Below are 25,438 nucleotides of genomic sequence, written 5' to 3' on the forward strand. Positions count from 1 at the left end.
AGGGCCTGATCCAATCTCAGTCCAGATACTTTTGTTTAAACATTCCTTTGCAGCAGGAGCTGAAGTTGTTTTCACTAAAATTTTCAAAGCAATCTGAATATGATCCTTTGTAATATCAACTGGTAAAACCTTCCTATTTTGAAATGTAAATTTCAGAATCAATTTACTTGTAAACATTCTTTCAAAAAAGTAAAAACCCCTGCTTTCACAGAGATTCCACATATACAAACAAAGCAGACAAATGGGAGTACAAAACAGATCAGACTCTGAGAACCCACTTCCCCCCCATTTTTATATCTTTAATATCAATACACTAAAAATGCTGCAGCTTACCAATCAAAATGGAAGCATGAAATAGTACATCAGGCAGGTTTGTTGGGTTTTTTTTTTTTGCTCCCTAAAAAGCTACAGAATAAAACATTTTCCTAGACGAAAAACAATCCTAAGCAATCAGAAAGCCAAAGAAGCGAAACTAGAATTGTGACAACTGACGAATGATTTACTTAAGGGGTATTTTAATAGCTGGATAGAGCAGCCAGGAACAGTTTTAAATGTCTCCAGATGCAATTGCTTACCTTTGCCTTTATATACAAATTGTTCAATACAGAAAGGTCACAATTTAGAAGATTTCCTATACAGTTATAAAACCCACTATGACGCTACTCTCAAATCGCCACTGATGAGGGCTGACAGAGGGTATGAACATTCCTTTGGACACAAGGAATAAAAAGAATAATATATCAGAAAATCCAGACACCCACGACTAAGGAGGTCAAGTCAACAGAAGCATATGGTGTTCTGTTTGTGCATTGGCTTCAGACAATAAGGATAATTAAACACATGATTTGTTTGAGAAGAGTTATTGGCAGCACTTGAGCTGAAAGTCTTCTTTTAAAACAAAGAACAGCAAGCTACAGGATGGGAAAAAAATTAAGAAATCTCACATTTGCAATTTCTTTGTCCTGGTCTGACTGTTAACTTAACTAGCATTCACATTTCTTTGCCTAGTAAACAACACTGCCCAGGACTCTATGGATGAATATAATCCTCAGGGCTTTTTAGGTTCCAGCTATTTGGTTTTATTTTATTCCCAGCGCTAAGCAGCACTGTCAACTCTGCTGGCATTTCTTCTTTAAAGGGAAAGCGATATAAAAAGGTCACTGAAATCATATGCTAAATCAGTTCCACAATAAGCAATCAGCATTTAAACACATCTCTAGCCCTGAATAGAAACACTAAGGAATAAATAAAAGCTTCATAGATTCTATTCCCAAAATGCAAAGCTGTACAAGGAAAATTATTGCAACTTCTGTTGTAGACATACATAGCACAAAGAGTTCAGTTTAAGAAATTAATAAAAGAAGAGCTCAGTTGAGTATGCAATCTATTGAATTCATGTAATTTGGACATTAACCCTTTAGTGTCAGAAAAAACTACCTTCAAACAACCTTCACCAAAACCCTCCACTTTGACATTTCTTACTTGTCTTGCATAAGACTCAAAGTGTACAACAGTGTAAAAGAAACTAGGAAATGGTCAACACTAAATATCACAGTATTAGCTCAAAAACAGGAATACAATTTCCAGTGACAGCTTTTACAAAGATCATTATGTCATGATTATTTTTTCAAACTAACTGCCAATTAAAAAGCCACACTACAACTCTGACTAAAATCTTATGCAGAAGATCTGCTGCTCAAGCAGGCATGAAGCTCCAGTTTAGGCAAGTGTTACAATCATAGCACTGAAACACACTTTACTTTTAAGATACAGAATAGGTCGATATCTAGCCTGCATTCTTGGCAACACTGAAGGACTAAAGCACATTAGCTGAAAGAAAGCATTCCCATTGCAATTTTTTAACATATTAAAATAAAACAATCTATTGTACATTTCTGCAGAAATGCATGCATTAAGCATACATGTTGCATTCATTTATTATGTTTGTTTCCATCATTTAGTTTAAATGTGTGCATATATATATGCACACACACTTTATTGCTACCAATAAACAAGAATATCTTCTTAAAACTACACAATAGCTAATTATGCTCATTTCTAACAAGACACATGAAAGAAGCCATAACCGCTTATGCTGATCCTAGCAGAGTGTGGCTTTATAATGTAACAATCAGCATCTCTGTGTGGTATCGTAATTTCAGCATTTAAAATAATACCAAAATCTAACCCGGGTAAAACACAATTCATTCACATCTGTTAAGAGAACAAGAAACAACCCCTTCACCTGAAATATTTACAGGTTTCCTGACAGTGTAAACAAATGTAATTACCCTTTAGGTAATTCAACCCCTTACAGTCAGTTTGACTACAAGTCATCTGTGAGATCTCATGTTTCTCCTCAGACCTCAATCAGACAGTATTTTCAGCTACTTTCTACAAACAAGCACATATACCTATATTAAGATATCAAATAAAAATATTCATGCTATCTAGTGGTCTCAAATTCCTGGAGTGTTTTTTTATTATTTTTTTGTAATGAAAAATATTTCTCTGCATTCCACCCTTTTATAAGCTACTGAATTTCTCATTCAATTTACTAAAATAGTGTTCTCTGCCGTAACAGAATTCATGAAAGTAGGGTCTTTGATTCTCCTTGTTATTGACCTGATAAGTTAAAACTGGAAAAGGGATTTGAAAGAGAAAACAAGTTTCCATAAAAGCTCACAGTAAAAACATCTTTGTTGAAAATGTTTATTATTGAAACTAGGGTGCACAAACAGTAAACCAATTTTCCAAATCAATTTGGTAATCATTCAAGCTTCTTCTAATTGTGTCACTCATGTCTTGTAAATAGCCAGTCATCAACTGAACCTGTATTCGACACTTTTTAAAAATCTTTTACGTATCTGACACCCCCACATCAAATTCCTGCTTTAACAGCTACAGTTGTAGCTATATTTTAAGATTAAAGAGATAAAGTTTTAGTCAAAGCTTACACACATTATTCCTTGTATTCATGATGTACTACACATAAGAAAACTCAAAAAACTAACCAATCTGCAATCATCTCACTTTTTTCCCCTTTTCCAGCTCTTGTTACACCAGTAAACTGTGTTGACAGCGTTAACTATACAGCTGGAACCAAAGCCAGCCAGTGCCTCCTATAGTGCCTAGTGTTGAGGGATCTCCTGATTCAAAGGCTAAAAGAAAAAATCCTTGGTTAAAAATTGAGAATAAGGTGCAAATTTAGTACTTTTCAGTCTGGAAGCACCCTAAAGTCTTAAATAATAACTATAATTCAGAGAATATTGATGACAGACTTAAATTCTAGTTAGGAGGAGCATTATAATACATACAGCTAGGTCTGCATTTGAAAAAAACCACCCCAGAATCAGGTATGGTTTAGAGATGACCATCACGCTAATCAATATGCAATTGTGAGCACTGGTGTATCTGAAGCCTGTAATTATGGCATTACACCAATTCAAAATTCAATCTTGGCTGGACACCTGAAACTAGTTTAATCTCAACTCTAACATGGTCTCTGTGTATCATAATTGTTTTGTCATTGTTTCACAGACAACTTTCATATTAATAAAATGAGTAAAAGGTTAAAAAAATCAAGGGGGGGACAGGATGAATGGACATGTTCATTTATGTCGTATGCAAATGCTAGAACAAATAATATACTTTAGCAGATCAGAATTTCAATCATGGCAAACAAAGCCATAAACAGGAAAAGAATGGTCTAGAAGCAGCAACAAATATGTTTTCACAAGGTTAGAGAAGGCACTAGTTGTTTTCTAGTTAGACTTGACTAAGGCCATTGGAATATGTCACATGGTATAAGAAGCTGGAATCTTTAATTTTTTTGGTGAGAAGTACAGAGTCTCCAAAATACTCAGTGCGGAAAATTAATATTTTGGTTTAACTACCCCAAATCACCGTGTTAATTACATATTTTTAATTATTTTCCCATTACACTACTCTTCAATATTACTGAACTTTAGTTTGTGGTGCTACAACACCACAGGGAAATGTGGTTCCATTTGTATTTCAAATGGGTTAAGGTTTCTGAGTAGAATTATAACTTTCATATTGATCCTTTCTGTAACAAGAAAGCAAAGTGTTTGTGGAAGAACTAGCACAGTGTAGAAATTATTCCTACAGAAGAAGAGATCCAAGAAGCATCATGTGGCTATAAAACACATCTTAATAAAGATTTGAAATGGAAATAAAGTATATTTTGATTTTCCCTTACAGGAAAGACTTTAGTTTTTGCTAAAGATCTGTTGAAAAAACTTTTTGCATTACAAAAATTCCATTTTTACTTTTGAAAGATGCAAATCAATACAGCCATAGGATAGAAGTTTCTATTAGGTGTCCCATTACTTTTATGCCATTATTGCAGTATATAAATCAATCTGCTCTAAAGCTTTTTTCGAGAACGAAGGGTAGAGTCAACTGCATCAGCCACCAACTCTACAGTTTCGCTTAAATACCACAAATGGCAACACCCCCTTTAGCTTTATAATCAGCCTCCTACATTTAATTTCCATTTGAAAAATGCATCTATAACATCTCAATAAACAACGCAGCAAAGTAGCCGTGAATGCCTTTTTCTTCTATGACACATTTAATGACAACAGCAAGCATGTACAAACAGCAAGTAAGAGGCACCACAACACCAGATACAGATAAAAGCAAACCGCTTAAGCACAGATTCTTGCCAGGCCCAGGCGGCTATTCTCCACTAATTCAAAAGAGGACCAAGTACAAAAATACACCCATGAACACCATCACAAGCAGTTTGTCCTACATTTCGAAGTAAGATTAAACCAGCAGTATCATGAACAATCAAAAACTAATATATACAATTTGTGCAAATGTCTGCTTGAGTTTTAAACAAAACAGCTCTCTCGCCTGGCACTCTGGTAATTTTGTGTGCTTAGTGAGAGCCCAGATTGTGGGGCAGGACGGAACACCCAAACCCATAGATACTGCATCTACGCAAGTTTCACAGACTTGTTTTCCTACAGCTGCCTCCACCCCTTCTCACTTACAGGGACTTCTATCCCAGTGGCCCCAGCTCTTCCCCAAGACTCCCATCCACACCCCAGAACCCTCCGTTCCTCTGCCACTATAACCCCAGCCAGCAGAACCAGTGTTCAGCCCTTGGCACACAACTCCTCATGTTGTCCCCTGTGTATGTCTTCCCATACACGTACTTCTTCCACGCATTAACAGCATCTGCCTTTAACCACTAGCAAAAGACAGCCATGCTGCAGCAGACAGACCTCTGCACCCACTGCGTGATCAGCGGGAACTTGAGCAGTGGCTGCCTAGCTAGCAAAGCCCACCACTGCTGCTGAGCTCCAGCCCTTCCCTCCACAGGGCCAAGTAGAGGCTCCGTCCCGGTCCTAACAGCCTGTTTCTTCAAAATTTACAGGAATACAGTGTTACTGACAACACCAAATTTGAACCAAGCAAGGACAACAGTCTAAAAAAATATTACGAAGGAGTGACAGAGGGAAAAAGAGGATACAGTGGCATGTCTTAAGGCAAAAGAAGCTGCAGTGACATTTTCATTTTTGAAAACAGTTAACCACAGCCATCCTACTTTCATTATCTGAGTCATTAGTTTATCATTATGACTGCACCAGAGAACAACCTAAAGCCATTGGCACTGAATATATGAACATACTGTGAATGTCCTAGCATCATTTTTTTTCCTGCATGAGGACAAACCCTCAACTTCACCCAATTGAAATCTTTGATCACTGCAATCTATGCGTAGCTAAAATACCGCAAAACCCAATGCAACTCATCTCTGGATCCCCAAAATACAAGAGAAAGAAAAGTCTTCCATTTAGTTATAGCTCGTTCCAAGTTAAAAACTTCATCAAACTAAGTTAAATACAGTTAGGTTTAAAGCAGCATGTTACAAATACAGGGCCAAGCATTACTCTCTTTTTCAGTGTCTCCATATACTATAAAATTGCACATTTATTGTATACAACCGCCTTCTCAGTAAAGCAGTGTGGAGGAGGAGAACAAGGGAAAATGAGCCCTGACCGAAAAAGGTCATCTCTACCTATGAATGTGTGCGTCCCATTTACATCAGAAGAGAAAACAGTTATTCTACCATCATCTGTCTACACACAGGAGTTTCAGGAAAGTCTCCCCTGTTTCTACCTAGAGCCTCCCTGATCAACAGATACATTTGTGCAACGCAAAAAAGTTTAACCCTGACACTTCCATGCAGACAAACTCTACAACACATGCACCTCTATGCATCCTCCAGAATGTGACTCGCAGCACATACGCTAACCAACCGGGCAGTAACTGAGTGACTGATCCCCTCTCAGACATCCCAAAAGTACATGGACTATTGTGCAATTGTTCAGCAACTACTTATCACAAATACAGAATCATAGAATAGTTTGGGTTGGAAGGGACCTCTAAAGGTCATCTAGTCCAGCCCCCCTGCCGTGGGCAGGGACATCTTCAACTAGATCAGGGTGCTCAGAGCCCCGTCCAACCTGACCTGGAATGTTTCCAGGCATGGGGCATCCACCACCTCTCTGGGCAACCTGTGCCAGTGTCGCACCACCCTCAGCGTAAAAAATTTCTTCCTTCTATCTAGCCTAAATCCACCCCCCTTTAGTTTAAAGCCATTCCCCCTTGTCCTGTTGCAACAGGCCCTGCTAAAGAGTTTGCCGCCATCTTTTTTATAAGCCTCCTTTAAGTACTGATAGGCTGCAATAAGGTCTCCCCGAAGCCTTCTCTTCTCTAGGCTGAACAACCCCAACTCTCTCAGCCTTTCCTCATAGGAGAGGTGTTCCATCCCCCTGAGCATTTTTGTGACCTTCCTCTGGACCCGCTCCAACAGGTCCGTGTCTTTCTTATGCTGAGGGCTCCAGAGCTGCGCGCAGTACTCCAGGTGGGGTCTCACCAGAGCAGAGTAGAGGGGCAGAATCACCTCCCTCGACCTGTTGGCCACGCTGCTTTTGATGCAGCCCAGGGTACAATTGGCCTTCTGGGCTGCGAGCGCACATTGCTGGCTCATGTCCAGCTTTTCATCCACCAGTACCCCCAAGTCCTTCTCGGCAGGGCTGCTCTCAATCCCTTCATCCCCCAGCCTGTATTGATACTGGGGGTTGCCCCGACCCAGGTGCAGGACCTTGCACTTGGCCTTGTTAAACCTCATGAGGTTCACACAGGCCCACTTCTCGAGCTTGTCCAGGTCCCTCTGGATGGCATCCCGTCCCTCTGGCGTGTCGACCGCACCACTCAGCTTGGTGTCATCTGCAAACTTGCTGAGGGTGCACTCCATCCCACTGTCTATGTCATTGATGAAGACATTAAACAGTACCAGTCCCAGTACGGACCCCTGCGGGATGCCACTCGTCACCAATCTCCATCCGGACATTGAGCCGTTGACCACTACCCTCTGGATGCGACCATCTAACCAATTCCTCACCCACCGGACAGTCCACCCATCAAATCCATACCTCTCCAGTCTAGAGAGAAGGATGTTGTGGGGGACCGTGTCAAAGGCCTTACAGAGGTCCAGAGAGATGACATCTGTAGCCCTTCCCATGTCCACTGATGTAGTCACTCCATCACAGAAGGCCACTAGGTTAGTCAGTCAGGACTTGCCCTTGGTGAAGCCATGCTGGCTGTCTCAAATCACCTCCCTGTCCTCCATGTGCCTTAGCATAGCTTCCAGGAGGATCTGTTCCATGATCTTCCCAGGCACAGACGTGAGACTGGCTGGCCTGTAGTTCCCTGGGTCTTCCTTTTTTCCCTTTTTAAAAATGGGGGTTATGTTTCCTCTTTTCCAGTCAGTGGGAACTTCACCGGACTGCCATGACTTCTCAAATACGATGGAGCGTGGCTTAGCAACTTCATCCGCCAGTTCCTTCAGGACCCACAGATGGATCTCATCGGGTCCCATGGACTTGTGCACCTTCAGGTCCCTTAGATGGTCTAGAACCTGATGTTCTCCCACAGTGGGCGGCTCTTCATTCTCCCAGTCCCCGCCTTTGCCTTCTGCGGCTTGGGCAGTGAGGCTCGAGCACTTGCCGGTGAAGACCGAGGCAAAAAAGTCATTGAGTACCTCCACCTTCTCCGTGTCCCAGGTAACCAGGTCTCCCATTTCGTTCCAGAGAGGGCCCACATTTTCCCTTGTCTTCCTTTTATCCCTGACGGACCTATAGAATCTTTTCTTGTTGCCCTTGATGTCCCTGGCCAGATTTAGTTCTATCAGGGCTTTAGCTTTCCTAACCTGATCCCTGGCTGCTCGGACAATTTCTCTGTATTCCTCCCAGGCTACCTGTCCTTGCTTCCACCCTCTGTAGGCTTCCTTTTTGTGTTTGAGTTTGTCCAGGAGCTCCTTGTTCATCCATGCAGACCTCCTGGCGTTTTTGCCTGACTTCCTCTTTGCTGGGATGCATCGCTCCTGAGCTTGAAGGAGGTGATCCTTGAATATTACCCAGCTTTCTTGGGCCCCTCTTCCCCCCAGGGCTTTGTCCCATGGCACTCTACCAAGCAGATCCCTGAAGAGGCCAAAGTCTGCTCTCCTGAAATCCAGGGTAGTGAGCTTACTGTACGCCCTCCTTGGTGCCCTAAGGATCTTGAACTCCACCACTTCGTGGTCACTGCAACTCAGGCTGCCCTTGAGCTTCACATTCCCCACCAGCCCCTCCTTGTTGGTGAGAACAAGGCCCAGCATAGCACCTCTCCTCATTGGCTCCTCTACCACTTGGAGAAGGAAGTTATCATCGATGCAATCATGCATCTCATCATGCACTTAGATAAAACTTCCCAAAGGTGTCACTTACTGTGCACACTTAAACAATCTCTGTGTACACAGCTGGGATTTCTGGTCATGCAGTAGCCTGGTCAGCAACATGATGCCTGTGCAGCAGCATCCACCCATCCACGGCTAACAGGCTCTGCATCTGAAGGATTTCTGCCCAGGCAAGATTTCCATGAAGAAAAAGAAGTCATGTCCAGGAAAATCCAGGTGTATGTATCCCAAACCGTCTCCAAGAATCACCATATTATATGCTCACACACTGTCAAACATTCAGGGCTCAGATTTTGAGAGTTAAGATGCTGTATATTCTCAGATGGATTAACTCAGCCACAGACCAATGTGGCAAGGAAACAGCATACAGGAAAGTAGAACCATGACACAGAAAGAAAAAGCAACCATTCAGTTCTGACGACCTGAAAGCTTCTGAAAACTTCAACGTGATTTGTTTCTACCACAGAATTGTCAATAACTCTGAGTTTCTGTACATGTAAATTGAGACACTCTTACTTTAAACCATTCCTTTCCCTCCCCTCAGAAACCAACAAAACATACACATACAAGCCAGGAACTACAGCAAGAAGAAGCTAGCTTCCTAAATTAAGATGAGATTAGTAATGGTAGATCCACAGCCAGATGTTTAACATTTGAATATATGAGAAGAAAATTCATCTGTCAAAAGATAACTGGTCAGAAGAGTGCTACCACCTCACAATTAACAATGCTATTCTAAGAGCTGAAACTTTTAGAAATTCTCATTAGCTTGGGCACAAAATTCAAGCATTGCAGAAGTTTGATTATTGTTTCCACACATGCTAACGGGTTGAGGTTGCTGATGCTCCTTGTTTCTTTATGCCTTGACAACTGTGTTGAACAAGCTCTGTTTCTGAGAACGTATTCTTTCTAACTTGTCCTCCTTGCAGACAACTCAGGATCAAAGCTTCCCCATGCTCCCACATTGCTGCAAATTAACAACCACCTTGTAAGCCACGTGATCCCATCACACTTGTTTTATTCAAATCTCTCTCCAACAATACTTCTACAGTTTGTCTCTAGGGGCTGTGCAACCAAGTATGAGGGCTGTTTATTTGCACAACTACTTTACTAGTAATTTGTAATGGAAAAAAGATTTAGCTCAGCCCACCTCTGATCTGTCTGAGGAAACTTACATGTTCATGGCATTGATATGTAAGACCAGGATCTATCCGTGGGCTTGATAACAAAATTTATGCTTGATAAGCAAGGAAACATCTACATTATTTTTGAGCATAGGATAGTAAAATTATATATTGCCGCAAGCAAAAATAGGGTTTCTGTTAGAAACTGTTTAGATAGATGGATGGCACATCTGTGGGAAGCATCCACAGGAATAGACAGAAAGCTGCGTGAAAGCCAAGAAGACAACCAGAAAAGCAGCTGGAAACACAGCTCTAGAAGACTAGATATCTAGAGTAATTGCTTTTTAGGCAGAGACTAGCTGGAATAAAGCCTTGCCCTGTAAGCAAAGAAACCACTTTCTATTCACTTTCTGCCATGTTCAGGAAAACAAAACACAGTGCATTATAAACAAAACTAAATTATAGACTTACCAGTGTCTCATCCTAAAAAGAAACAACTTACAGGATTCTAATCCTAAAGGTTGTATCAATAATGGAAAAAGCTTTTTTGTTATCCAGGCAGCAAATAAAGTCAAGATTACACAGCAGGAATAAGGTTACTGAATAAGATACTACTCTAAAGTCGGGGGGGGGGGGGGGGAAATCACACTTGAAAATAAAAACAAGTCACTTTTTGAGATTTTTCTAACACAATAATTTCACAGTTCCTAGCTATAGAAAGGACTGTGGACATTAACGATAAAAGGTTAAGTGAATCTGCTAAAATACAAGCAAACCTTTTATGTATTTTAAGGGATCAAATTTTACAATAATAAAGGACAACTCTCACATATCTCATGCAAACCTCAATATTAGTTAGTAATGAAATGCACTGGCATGTCGCTCTTGGCACAAGAAGAGATAAACTTAGCAAAGGTCAATAATACCTCGTATAACTTAGGTTAGAAGGATCTTCTAGGGGTCATCTAGTCCAATCCCCTGCTCATAACTAATTTCAGCAAGATAGCTAGTTCAAAGTTAGATCATTCCTGCCAGCTGTAGGTCTTCCCTACGTGAGACTTATTTTAGGACTGTCATATTGACTTTAAAAACCAGTGTAACTCACCCTTTTTGTGCTAGCCCCAATCTCTATTGGTACAAAACATGGTATTGGTGTCTTTTACTTGTCATCATTGGTTTAACTTGTTCTTGAAAATGCCTACATGGAAATTCTTCACCCCTCCCAACAATCTACTCCAGTATGTAACTGTACTTGCCATTACAAAAACTTTTTCCACTACCTAACCTTGCTCTCCCTTTCAATTTCAGTGCCTTATATCCTGTTATTCACTATGGCCACAAACAATAGATAATGTCCTTCCCCCCCCCCCCCCCCCCAACTTTTAAAATATTTGAAAATTATCTTCCTGTCTCTCTTCTCACACCTTTCCTTTAAGCTAAGCAATGTCAGGACACTGACCCCTCCCTTAAGTGTACATTTTCTAGATCTTTGATCACTCATCACTCCTTTGAACTGCACCTAAGGAATCTATTTTCTTTGCAGCGCACCATACCAAAGTGGACACAGGGCCAAGCAGAGCAGAAAGAAGACTTCCTATGTCTTGCTGGAGTAGTAGACTTCATACTTCTTTACTTCCTTAACACCCCTTTTCTGTTCAATTTCTTTTGTTTTCTGCAATAACGTGATGACTCACGCTTAACATGCGATTTACAGTAAATCGCCATTCCTAACTAGAATCCTAACATCAAATTTCTTCCCCATTCTTTATGTATACATTTGATTTTCTTCTGCTTTACTGCACCCCATGTTTTGTCTGGGGCACTTTCACCTACCTTCACCCCTCCCCTTCCTGACTAGGTCTCCAATTTGCGTAAGTTATTTTAAACTTCAATCTCTCTGCCTACCTTCCTGCTCCTCCCAGCACGGTGCTGTTTGAAATTTAGTAAGAAAGCTCTCCCTCTCATCCCCCAGATTCACTAAGGAAAATATCAACGACCACCAAAACCAAGACAGACCATTGCAAAGCCCCTCTTGCTCACTGTTAAAAATGTGACCATGTATCTATTGTAACTACTCCAGGAAGACAGTTATTAGCAAGAAGATGAACACATGCTGGTTTACAGTCCATTGCAAAGGTTTCTTAGTGGATACATTCATTAGATACATCTCTTACAGCAGAGCTGTTAGGGTATGAGCTGCTAGGTCAGATGCAACTTTCCTTCCTGGGTTGGCTAAATTACTCATATGATAGTCTCTGCATGGGAGCAGCAACCAGCGTCCTGGAGGAATCATGCAAGCATAAAAGACTCAGGCTGAAGAAGTATTAAGAGAAGGCACACAGAGCAAAAGTATTGCCTTTCCCCAACTCTGAGGGCTGGGCCACAATCAAGAGCAGTACCTCAAGATGTTGGCTGAGTCTGGTCACATTAAATGCTCTGGTAGCAGCCAAGTTTTAGAATCCCATAAACTGTCGAGCTAACCTAGCTAGGAGGTTACAAAAAAAGCAAGGGGACAGGGCAGTGCTGCAAAAGCCCCTTTGGTGGTGACCCTTTCCACTGCAGCTCACCAAAATCACTGGTGTCAGAGAAGTTCTGCTGCATTAGGCACAAGACGGACACAAAGATACTGCAGACCTAAACACTGCCCACCTGAACAGCTGGGATATACACCTCTTCTGCTTGATTCACTTGGGACAGCGTACTCACTACCTGCACCGGACTCTCAGTAACTGTTCCAAACCTACATTCCTGATTGGCCTTAGTGAAATTCAACTCCTATTTTTAATATCAATAAGCTATACGCCAATTTGCCAGTTTTGGAAACCAAGCTTGAAGTGTATTTTAGATAAAGACCGGAGTAATGTTCATGTGCTGGTGTTAAAAAGAAAAAGGAAACTCCTGTCTCCTTTAATTTCAGCTCCTGGAAGATTTGCAATAGGATTTCCAAAAGAAACCAACACTTCCCTTCTATTTAACAGAAAAGAAAAAAAAGACCTCTCTTCTCCCCCAAACAAGCTGACTGGCATAAATTGTTACATGCACTTTCTACTTCAGCGTCCCGTCCCGTCCCTTCTCTTCCCCTGCCTCCAACTCCTCCCAGTTTGTAGTCCATTTAACTTTTTTGGTTGATCAGTCTTAATTCACATCAGTGGATCAGCACATAACTCTGAAAATCAGAATGCGCAGCCAGAAGACTGTAATCAGCATTTACTCAAATAACAGTTTCTCTTAGGATCAAAGCATAAACTAAGGTGGGCTATGGTTGCAAAATACCAACATGTATCTCTCAGATTTCTGATCTATTTTTAAAGAGAATATTTGCATAACCACTGCCAAGGAAAAAAAACATTAAAAAAAAAAAATATATATATATATATATCTCCTGTCCTCCTTGCCCCGTTTCCTCCATGGTTCTGTAGGACTCTTCTCCCTCCGGGTATTAATATTCCTGGTTCTTACTCCAAAATTTTCCACCATTGGCTGAGGCCTTTTGTTTCAGTCTCAGTTAGGTTTTCTTATGCTTGCTGTTATGTTTAGATATTTTTCAGCACTTATGATTATTGTGGCTGACAAACAGTGTGGTAATTCTAATTTTATGAAAACAGCCAGAGGAGAAAGACGACAACAGTTTTATTATACAGCCCAGGCCATTTTCTGTCCAGATGACAGAAAACATCATGCTTAAAACAAAACAGTAGCTCCAACCATCATCACTTAAGTATGAGGGAATATTCAGCAAACTAGGAAGCTAGTTAAATATCTCAAAAGTAAAAGCCTTCTTGGAGGTCTTCCCATGTGAATTTAAATCAGTGTACCAAAATAAGCCATCCTCATCCAGTGAAGAGATCCTACAGTTATGACACCACCCTTGGATGAACTGAAAAACACAAGCTTTTTCAACTAATCCTTCATCGTTAAAGAAGAATACGTTTTACATGGGAAAAAGATGACATACACTACTAGTTTCAGATTGCTCTGAAAACTACATAGTTTAGACAACCCTGAAGGGTTAAGTTGCACCAAATGTTCACGACACATATTCCATACACAAGGTCCTCACCACTTCAAGTAGCCAAATGCCTTTTAAACATGACGCAAGACACTGCCAACTACTATCACCAAGAACAAAGCACGCACACTTTAAACAAAAAACTGCTCTTTTTTTTTTTTTTAATCAAAGGCAGCAGGATCAGAGTAGGACTTTAACATGGGAAGCAAAGTGATGAGGTTGATGAATGCTTTGCCGAGGAGTTTCATCCTACCGCGCCTGCCCTAATTCAGTGAAGTTATTTACCTTCCTTACCAATTTCCATGCTGGTGACAGGCATCAGGAAGTTGTTGACCCAGGAAGAAGAGGTTCTTGAGCATTATGGAGCATAATGCTCTTCCTTGAACGTTATGTACTCAGACCACTAGTCACATTAAAGATCAAAGCATCAAGATGACACTCTCTACGTAGCACACAACAGCTCTGATGTAATTTTTGGACTGGTGTTATAGGTACGCAGTACTGTTTTGTACTGGTTAGATCTTCTTAAAAGCAGTGCCTTTAGGATAAAAAAAACACTACATTTCTGTAGCTCACAAATGAGGTGGTGAAGACCTGTGACCCTGAGCAGGTCAGTAGTACCAAAAAGCATGATTCAGTCAAAAGACATGGTGTTAAGCATAAAGTTATCACTTGCATAAGAGCTCAGTTTTAGGAGGAATTCAAGGACATCTTACACTGAACTGACTAACTGTGAATGTGAAGTGACTGCAGATCCTTTAAGAGTGCTCCTTCTGTACACCAAAGTAACCTGCATTTTGGTAAGAGTTGATTTCCAACATCTACTTCATTTGTGCTAACCATAGCAAATTTTATCTCCGAGAAAGCAGTCTTGCAACTCTTGTTCATGAATCCCACAGGAGAGGTCTTCCCCAGGTGTATTCAGGGCTTGTACTGCTTCCTTACAACTCCAGTGCTTCTAGACATTGCATGGGGTCCAGAAAATGACAAAGATCTTGGTTTAATTTTGAAGACTCTCTCCAACAACCAGAGGTATTTCAGTCAACCTTCTTCAAACACAGTTAACATTAAAAGCAAAACCATGTCATTGGCCATTTCATCCAAATAGCAATATCTGCCCCGTGAAAGGTTATTTACATCATCAGACCACGGGGTAAGCTAAAGCCATGCTGTTTCCAGTGATGGCACTTCAGACAGACTATTTCCTTCAACTACTGACAACTTTTCAGCATATCCATGAAGTTTGTAAAGCACTGTTCTGCAGAGACAATTTTTTGCACTTTAAACTAGTACTAAAGTCTGTATCGCTTTGAAGTGTCTAAATCCTATCCTGCATAGACTGGGACTAGGTATATTTACTAGAGGAAGAAATGATCGACAAAAATATCACATCATCCCAGTCTTATTGCTATTCTACAAATGGTTCTGCATTTTAAGTGACAATTATGCAAGATCTTAGTTCCTCAATTAGAATTAATCACTTGAAGACTGGATTAGGGTTGTTAGAAACAAGGCACTATGCTTCTGCTTTTAAAAAGCAAAATTTGTTTTAGTTATCACTAGGAAGCTAGCAATTTGAGGTTTTGCTTTTTCTTTTAAAAAATGTAAATAGTATTTTCTTTCCAAGTATAGATTTACTTTGCTGTCCAAAGACTGACAAATATGTACAGGAATCTAGTGCATGCCATATAAATGTAATTACAAAAGATGATGACCAGAGCATGTGACACCCCATAGCCTTTCAGTGAAAGGGAACAGCAAGCACTATATTTGCTTCTTATTGAGCCACTCAATTTGTAATGAAAATGTTACCAACGAATTAAGGTAACATCCCGCAAGGCTTACTAAATAAACATAAAGTGATATCAAACTTGGAAAAAAAAAAAAATAGTATTAATACATACATATTCTCAGTTTCTGAACCTTTTCCATTGCTGCAGAAATGTCTCTGATTGAAAACGTGGTACTAAATGAACTCAAATCTGTTTTGGTTTTAGACAATCTGAGCAAATTAATAAATGCTAAATATAAGTTAAAAAGTAAAATAAAATTTAAAAAACAATATTCTATGTATAAATTTCTGTTGAAGCAACACCTTAAGAGCAAATTATCTAGACTGTAGTTTCATAACTGTGATTTATGATTAATTAACACATTACTGATGTCTTGTTACACTGATTTTTATTTAACAAATTACTATCTTAATGCTCAACAGCAAGATCTGGAAGAAGAAAAATGCAGAACTTTTATACCAACATTAAGAAAGTATTGATTCTAAGCATTCAGATGGAAAAATAAAAAGTATAAAAAAATAGAGCAGTCTGACCAACAAAAGCTTAAATTGTCACTAAGTGCTATATATACTAGTACTCTCCAAATAGCAGATTTTTAATTTCTTTTAATGAAGACTTTTCTTTGCGTTACACTTTGACAAAAGAGAACAAGACTTGTAAATCATATGTCAAATAAGAAAGAAAAAAAGCATGAGAAAGAATTTCATAGATATATATCTTTGCTGAAGTGAAAGCAAAATTCTTGTGAGGTTCTTCAGCAAGAAATGAATCAGTAACGTAAAAATTTAACTACAGAACGTGGTATTAGCCAAAATGAAGAAAATACTACTTACAGTGCTATTCAGATATCCTTTTCTTGTCAGTCTTTGGCACATTTACACTTTTGTTGTCCAATTAATCTACATCTTACCACAACCTTGAGAACCTGACATTTTTCCTGCTGCTTACATTCAGCAGGCTAGCCTACCGATCAACTGCTACAGCAGAGGTCACACCACAAAGCACCTGCTTCTCCGACAAGTGCCCAATGGGAAAAAAAAAATTCAATATGCCACAGAACTCATCTGCTGCTTTTATATTTAAATAAGGATTACAAGTCATCTGTGCTACAACAGACAGTATTCCTGGAAAACCCCAGCTTCCTCTTACTGGACCTGAGGCACAACTGAAGATAATATTCTCAGCAGAACAGTCAGAACAAACCATGTAGCAATCTCACTTAAGACAGAATATGTGTTTTAAAATTACTTGATCTTTGAAGGACATAGTCTACTACGTTTCAAGAGATCAGATGTTCATAAAGGAAAAAAAACCAAAACAAAACCTTTCTTCTTCTAGAAACCATTGCTGAACAAGTTTATTTGCCTTACTGAAGGACAAAACCGAAACATCTTACTTGCAGTAAACAGTCCTGACCCTCAGAAAAACTGAATTTTCCAAGGTTCACAATGGAGTGCAGTAAGATCAACAAAGATATATAAAAAGGTAAAAGTCTATTACACACAATAGTTACTTGATTATTTTATGAGATTGCTCATGTTATTGTAATAGATGCATTTCCCATTACCTGGGAAATATTACTTTATTTCTTATATCATACTCAGACAAGAAATATTTTACATTTCATTCAAAGACAGCAAGAGAAGTCTTTCAACAATGCTGACTGGCAGTTTGCCACTGCCATCACTGAATCATCAGTAAAGACAGAAAGCAGCACCAAAAATAACATTCTCCAGCCAGGTCCATTGGCCATATGTTACATGGGGAAAAAAAAAAAGGAAAAAACCCCACCAAACAGCAACAAAAAAACAAACAGCAACAAAAAAACAAACAGCAACAAAAAAACAAACAGCAACAAAAAAACAAACAGCAACAAAAAAACAAACAGCAACAAAAAAACAAACAGCAACAAAAAAACAAACAGCAACAAAAAAACAAACAGCAACAAAAAAACAAACAGCAACAAAAAATGAGACCATACGTTTTTCCAACAACTATAAACCAGGAAAAAAAACCCCAAAACACAACTATTCAGCCTGGACCAACCCCTTCCTCCAACAGCAGCATTTGTTTTTCTTCAGGTACATTATTTTTCTTTTTAAATCAGGATCACTCCAAGTTAATTTTCCTGAATCTATTGCAGGTGTTTATTCCTCACCAAGGCAATACCTTCTGGAGCAGAGCTAGTCAACAAGCAATTTACAAATTGCTAACATACAGCAGCAGTGCACACGCCTGTACTATTCATTCCTCTGCCATGCAGCCACGTGAAGGTCAGTTTGGTTTTGGAGCCTTTTACTTACCTTTCCCATTTTGCCATGCAGTATACCAGGACAAACTGAGGAAAGTAGTGATGAAAACTAACACGGTGGCCACAGTTCCATTTCGGAGCCTCATCTCATTTCAGCATCACACTTGTTTATGTTTTATCAGCGATGAGGACCTATCTGTTGGGCTTGCTGCAATGAAGTCAGCTGAAGTCCACCAGCAGCAGCTGGCCAACAGCGACACAAAATGTAGCTCTCACATATCAGAGGTATCATAAATCAATCCATTCCAAATTGTTGTAAGCTTTCTTATAGTTCTCATAAATTAAACTTCTCTTTATTCTTCCAGTCCTGTTTAAAGGAAACAAAATTTTAACAGATTACGCCAAAAATATTTACAAGAGTCCCCCATGTACCAAAATACAGTAAAGAAATACAACTATACACTCACTACCGTGGCTTACATGCATCTCCCTCACACTGCCTCAGTCTCAGTTCAGGGAATAGAACTTGTTAGATTAATTTGTCTGTTTTCTGTTAAGACTGCTCGTATCTGGAGGAGCTGTATTTCGCATGAATTTGGTCGTTATAGGACAAACATACACATCACCAACATTACAATTTTATCATAAACTCAAGGCAAGATCACGTGTCACTCTGGCAGGTGATGAATTGACACAAGAGTTGTTTCTGGAAGCCAGCAACTCCAGGCCCCGCTCCTAAGTACTCGCTTCAACAAAACCCCTCTGAAATCAGTGAGGCCTAATGTAACTGCAGCAGCAGAACCACCCCCAGCAAATTGAAAGACCAGAGCTTTAAACAGCATTTACAAACCTACATCATTCATCCTTCTCTGGTCGGTGCAAGAGTATTTGATCCATCCACAACCATTTTTTTCCAGAGACTGCTCAACCTATACCAACTGGCAACAACCCAAAAGCCCCACAAAATGCCATGATATGACCATATCACTCCTCTATCTCCGCCACACAGGCACAAGGACAAAACACAGGAATTACCTACAGTTCAGCTTTATCCCAGAGGAAGGTTCCCCTATCCTGGGATTAGAAAATCCCCAACTGGCCAAACACAGCCAGCATCTAACCACACTGTCCTAACTGAGCAAGACAAAGAGAATAGAGAAATAAATTAACCAACTTTAAAAGATGGGGGAGGGGGGTGGATTTGTTTTTAAAGCGCTAAATCATCCTTTACAGTAGCTCAAACATTAACATTCGACATTCTTTTAAGGCACTGATAGTTTTTCCCCCACTATAAACTGCATCCAATACAAGTATGCTACCCAGCAATAAATAACTTGCTTTGAATTTTCCCTGGAAGCAATCTCTGTCACACTCTTGCCGGGGTGCATTTAGAACAACAGGGAAAAAATTACTTTTTGTTATTACGGTACCAAGAGATTCCAGCCAAATCTGAACTACTCTTCCTGACCAAGTATCACAGCACACGCTACCTTTACCAAAGAGCTTGCAAAACAAGACATAACCAACAGGCATGGTTAACAAATGAACGGAAGAGAACAAAGTTGCAGAACTACATGCTCTTGCGTTCAAATCTTGGTCGCAACATCCAGGTTACAGAAAGTATTTCCCTTCGGACTATGATTACCTCACATATAATGTGTAGTAACATGTTTTGTTTTGAGGAACTTTACACACAGATGGGTTTGTGATTTTAAACATTAATTCAGAAATCACATAGTACCTATAAGGAAGGAAACAAATGCAAGTACACAGGAAGCAGACAAAGTGGAGGGTAAAATTCAGTAAGAAACAAAATAATGAGCAGGAATAGAAAGAACTGTAAAAGGCCTTACGATACGAGAAACCTGAATTCAACACAATGGAAGATAAAGACAACTGAGAGACCTACAGAAAGCTAACACGGAGAGCACGGCATGCCAGGAAATATCATCAGCACCAGCACTTTAAATAGGAGATGGACATAATAAAAGCCAGAAGGGTAGGCAAGAATAATTAGGTGAGAAGATGAAAGTCTGGGTGAACTTTAATAGCAAGGAGAGGCAAAGATCTCAAAACCCCAAGGTTTTGTAAGGCCTGTCTACATGAATTTAGGAAGTTCAGGAGATTCCCAGACTACCAGACTAAGTGACTAGGATACTGATAAGGTCAATGACGCTAACAGTTTAACACAGCTAAAGTGGCTCTGAAGCAAGGATGCCTAAACTGTAATCTACCTCTACCATTCTTTTAGCAGCAGTCAAATCTCTCTGGAGCAGCTCAGATGTGCACGAAGGACCAGGCTGCAAGCTAGACGGATTATCCCAGTGGGGGCAACAGACAGCTGGTCCGACATGCAAACAAGAGAGGGCAGCCAGGAAAGTAAAAATATCATCTGATAACGCAAGGAAAGTGAACTGCCTGCCTTGCCAGAAAATGTGGGCATCATTTTACATTTGCTCCAATAAAATCAAGATGCCGTGATCAGGGCTTCTCACTGTGCTATTTGAATCCACAGAAAAATACAGCCTGAAAGAATTCAGAAAACAAAAAAATAAAAAAACAGTAGCAACATGATTCAATTAGCAGTGAGTATGCACAAAATTGTGTCAAATTAATAATTATCATGGGTTTGTGTTGGCTGGTTCTGCTTTTATCCTTCTCTTCTGGTGTTGTACCCACTCCTCTTAGCACAGGCACCAGCAGCTCAGCAGTACTTAGATGATTATTCAAGCATTTCACTGTATCAAACTGCATATATCAAGGCCATGCATGAACCAGAAGCGTTCCAGTTTTTAAAAATGCATATAGTTAAACCAGCAGAAACCCATGTGTAGACGCACATAAATTATTTAACCCCCAGGTGGTCACTTTAGGTTTGTCCAATAATTTACAACACAAACTAAATAAATTTAACTGAGGGGTAATCCAGTTTGAGCTGATGTTACGACAGGGTATAACCAGACAGATGAAGCCTATGAAATTTGCCGGCACCATTATGACATGAACCTTTCCGACTGCAGACACACAGGAACGACCCTGCCGGATGCTGAAAGGCCATGGGTACTGAAGGTACCTGGCACCTCTCAGGTGCTGAGCAGCACCCTACTGAACCACGTCTTAAATAAACCAAGAAATTTCTGTATGGATCCAGACACTCCCAAAATACATACAAAGCTTATTTCCAGCTGCAAACCATAAAAACTGATTCACTTCAATGCCCCTGCAAAGGCTCTTTACATAGTTGCTGAAGGGTTAGATGGTGCAGGATCAAAGCCTGAAGAGTGCCAGAGTTCTGAGAAGATGAGCCCAGACCCCATCCTGCCGGGAGGTGCAAAAGCACCCGCCGCGGCAGCAGTGCCGCATTTAAAAGGTTGTTCTTTAAGGCATGGGAGAACGGTCCGTGATCAAAAGAAAACAAGAAGGAAAGGGTGGAGGAGGTTTGCTGGGCAGAGGCTTTTCCGTATTATTTCTACCGAAACGCTTCAGCAGACCCCGCGGCGCGCGGCTGGGCGCGCCGCGAGCCGTCACCCGCCGCCGTTAACGGCCGTTACCTCAGGCTCGCCGGCGCCCTGCCATTTCGCAGCCGAGTCCCCTCAAGCCCGGGGTGACGGGGATCCGTTGCCTCCGTGGAAACCGTCCCGAGTTAGTTGGGACCTTCCCCGGTGTCTCTGCCCCGGTCGTGGCTATTTAGCCGGGGAAGCGAAAAATCAGGCGGGGAAATACGCACCGGCCGCCGCCAGCTCTGCCGGGCGGCAGAGGGCGAGAGCTGACGGAGACGGAGGGGAGGGAGAGCGCCGGTCCGGGGAGCTGCGCGGCGCCCGGTGCATCGGAGCGAGGTTGGGGGGCGGGGGGAAGGACGAGGGACAGGAAACTGCAAACTCTGCCGAACCCCCCTCGGGCTCCCGGCACGCAGGGAGGAAGAGGAGGAAGGGCGGACGGAGAGAGAAGGGGCAGCGGCGGCAGCAGCGCTCCCCTGGGCGCCCTAGCCGGAGAAGGGGGAGCAGTGCCGCTCTGCCCCGGACCCCAGCGCCGCCCTCCACACGCCCCGCGGGCACCCCCAGGCACAGGGCGAAGGGAGGGAGTGGCAGCAAGTCCTGCGAAGGAGCCGCAAGCGCTCCCTACACCAGCACCACCACCACGCAGGTGCATGTGAGCGCAGAAGGGTGCATGCATGCAGATGGGGGAACAGGACGGCCTCCAGCCTCCCGCCTGCCCTCCCTCCGGCGACACCGCGGAGACCCGTGGCGCTGGGAGGGGAAGCGCCTCCGCTACACTCCCGCTCCAGAGGGTGCGGAGAGAAGGGACGCCCGGCCCTAGCCCCCCCCAAAAAGCCGAGTCGGCTGTAGCTGCCGCCTTCGGACCCGGCTTGGAGCCGGCAGCCGGGTGGCGGCAGCAGGGGCCCGGGGCGCGCAGGGGGAGCGGGACCCGCTGATCGCCGCTGCCATCCTCACCTGTGCGCTGCGCTCCGGCAGGGGGAGCCGCGGGGCGCGGGCGGCGGGCGCGGCGGCGAGCGACTGTGTTGGCTCGCGCCGGGGCTCTCGCTCCCCTCGCCCGCCCCCCGCCCTTCCCTCGTCAGCGACGCGCCGGGCTCGGGCAACCGCCCCCCGCCCCGAGCGCCGTGGAACCGCACAGAGCTCCGCCCCGCCCACCGGCGCGGAAACCCCACCCACCGGCCAGGAGCCGTCCCCGCCGGCGGCCAATGGGCGCCGCGTTAGAGAGCGCCGCTCACTGGCTGGGCTGCCTGTCGCTCTCTTCGGCCGCGGCTATAAATAGCTCAGTCTCGCGAGGTCTTTCTCAGTAGCTGTTGGGAGCCGGAGTGGGGTGTTTTTTTCGGTGCTCCTCTTTCCGCAGTCTGTCCCCTTTTTAGGCTGTGCTTTTGAGGGTTCATTGTTCGGGTAGAGTCCTAAGAAAGACTTGGTCGGCCCAGTGCTTTGTTACTCCTTGTCCTGCTGTCAGCTGCAGGACGTCCATCCTGAGCTTGGATCTACCTGGTCGCTTCAGGGTCGAGCCCCTGGCCTGCTGTGTGAGGGTGCGTTGAGAGGAAGCTGAGCTCAGCAGAATATTTCTCGAACTGCCTGTCAGTGCCAAGCAAATCACATGTATTGGTGCCCCGTGTGATGTGCTTTTTCACCAGTGGCAAGGAGTCACGAATTCTACTGTTGAGTTCATACTGTGCTAATCATCTCCTAGAGCTTGTGTCAAGAACTGTTTGTATCAAAGAACAGCTTGTTGCTTCACGCCAGTTAAATGAACCCTCTGTCCTTTGTACCGTTCACAAGTGTGGCTCTGGGGAGAGCGTTCATGTTGCAACAGCATGTGTGCTGCCCTAGAAGCTGCTAAACAGGTACAGCTTTGGAGGTGTGAAAATGAACTTGCTTTCCTCCAGAGGGTCATTACTGCTGTGTTGTGCAAGCAGTGAAAGAAAGTCAGTGGCAGCTTTACTCTGTGGGTTCATTATTTAGGGTTGTGATGTTTCTGTTCTGTAAGTAATCCTCTATCTTCAGTGGTTCGTTTCATGTGTTCCAGAAATTGCATGCATATTTTTGGGTCTGCAAGCTGCCATTAAAATCAAATAGCATCCTCAGGTTAGGGTACGATCCTATCTACCTCACAAGAGCCGTGTGTTCAATCCTTTTGATTGACTTGATTGCTTCCCCTTTTTTTCTCGTCTTCCACCTGATTTAGACAAAGTCTATAGTAGACGTTTTTACTCTCAGTTAAGGCTCTTATGCTGGATGTAGTAAGATAGTTCCCCATCAGAACTTTATAAACTATGCAAAAATATTCCTAGCTATTCTGTCTGAAGAGTGATATTTAACAAGCCTCCAAAGCTTACCAAAGCTTAAACACGTTACAGTATTTTTGCACATTCGAGTACCTGCAGAGTAGCCCTCAGCGATTTTGCTGGCTTTCTCAAAGCTTGCAAAGTGGGGCTGCTGGCAACTCAGGCAGAGCACGAAAAGAAGCTCAGGAGAAGTTTGCAAGGTCTTGACACTCAGGCTGTTCAGTGACTTTATTCATTGAGTGGTGAGAATTTATTACGTAAACGTGTGCTTCAATCCTTCCTTTTATAAGGAAGTAGAATGAAGTGGATTTTTTTATTGAAAAACAAATTCAGTACAATAACTTTCAAACAAAAATTTGTGCATGCGCATCCGCATGCACACACACGTGCACATCTACAGCAGAATTTTCCGTAGAGATCCCAACACGCTACAAACATTAGAGCCACTGTTGTTTGCCTCTAATAGATTAGTCTTGCTTAGGGATATGAATTTTTGCATTTCTGTGCTGGAAAAAAAGCCTGGTGGAGACATTTTCACATAGAAGTCCTTTTGTCAGGAGAGCTTAGTTTGCTGAAGAAAAGTCTCTGTTGCAAGGTGAGTTTAATGACAGTTATTTCATAAGGACTGTCTGAGCCTTCCTACTTTTTGTTCTTTCACCGATTGAACGTTTGCGTTAGGAAGGTTTACCGACTGGACCTTGACAGTATCCGATTAACTATTAACTTCCCAAACAATAGAGTAAGTGTAATGTGATTGTTTCTCAGTTGCTCTGACATCTTCCCCTGAAGTTAGTTTCCTGAGAAGGAAGGCAAAGTTCAAGACAGAAAAAAAAAAATGCAACATTGCCCTCATCTGACCTACTACAGCAATAATCAAATGCCTCTTGGCATATTCTACTGCTTGATGCGTGGAAAAAGTGCACGGTGAAGGAAAATGCTGCAGCTGCCAGACAAGAGGAGTTGGGGCTGTTGGGCTGGCACACTAAAGTGTCACTTACTTCTGGTGAGGGTGGCAGCTCCCTTTTAGGCCTGAACAAGATTTAGTGCCGGCAAATTTCCAAATTCTTTCATCCTGCAGCCGCTGTTGTTCAACAGGAGTATCAGTTTGAAATTGGAGAAGATTAAGCACTTCCAAACACTTTGTGTTTAAATGCAAGTGTTAAGGTGCAAATGCTATCACAACCACAATGGGGGAGACTTTGGGGGGAGAAATTGTTTAAAAAATATGGGAAGTTTAAATCCTTAGCGATCCAGCTTTGGTTGTTGGAAAAAAAAGACCAAGGAGCTTGCTGTTCTATACCAGCAGGAAAAAAAAAACAAAACACAAGAGAGAAATGCATAATCATATTTTGACAGAGAGGAGATTGCATACTGGGAAATTTTTGCTAAGGTATTACTTAAATGTCAGAGTAAAGACAAAGTGGCAAAAGACGCTCCAGGCCTGCTGTAATTTCATGTATGCTGCAGTGACTGTTTCTGGCACACCTGAGCTGCTTACTTTTATAGGGTATAGGGCTGTGTGGCTGTTGCCATTCATCAGGTTTGGAGCTTGTTTTATCCAGGTACTTTTCCTGCCTCATTCAGAAGCACGACAGCGTTGTTGTTCTTGCGTTTAACCATGCTCATGTTGTGGCTTTCCCAGGCACTAGGAAAGATGCAAAAAAGGTAGAGGTGCTTGGCAGTGGCAGCAAAAGTCTTAA

At 42.2% G+C, this 25,438-nt stretch overlaps 1 protein-coding gene across 2 annotated transcripts in view; it reads right to left on the reverse strand.

Annotated features, from left to right (window-relative positions):
* The window catches only part of MGAT4A (alpha-1,3-mannosyl-glycoprotein 4-beta-N-acetylglucosaminyltransferase A), an 89,738-nt gene extending 67,285 nt beyond the window's left edge, over positions 1 to 22,453 (reverse strand). Inside the window, exons 1-2 of one of the 2 annotated variants that reach the window (XM_076359276.1) lie at positions 22,405 to 22,453; positions 18,006 to 18,320 (exon numbers count right to left, since the gene is read on the reverse strand). In XM_076359276.1, coding sequence (XP_076215391.1) covers positions 18,006 to 18,099 — 94 coding nt within the window. In that variant the 5' untranslated portion in view covers positions 18,100 to 18,320; positions 22,405 to 22,453. Of the gene's footprint in view, positions 1 to 18,005; positions 18,321 to 21,504; positions 21,683 to 22,404 lie in introns of those variants that run through there. The other variant, XM_076359285.1, reaches the window with a different exon arrangement.
* Between the last annotated feature and the right edge of the window lie 2,985 nt (positions 22,454 to 25,438).

This window comes from Aptenodytes patagonicus, chromosome 1 (assembly GCF_965638725.1).
Source record: "Aptenodytes patagonicus chromosome 1, bAptPat1.pri.cur, whole genome shotgun sequence".
Classification (NCBI taxonomy): domain Eukaryota; kingdom Metazoa; phylum Chordata; class Aves; order Sphenisciformes; family Spheniscidae; genus Aptenodytes; species Aptenodytes patagonicus.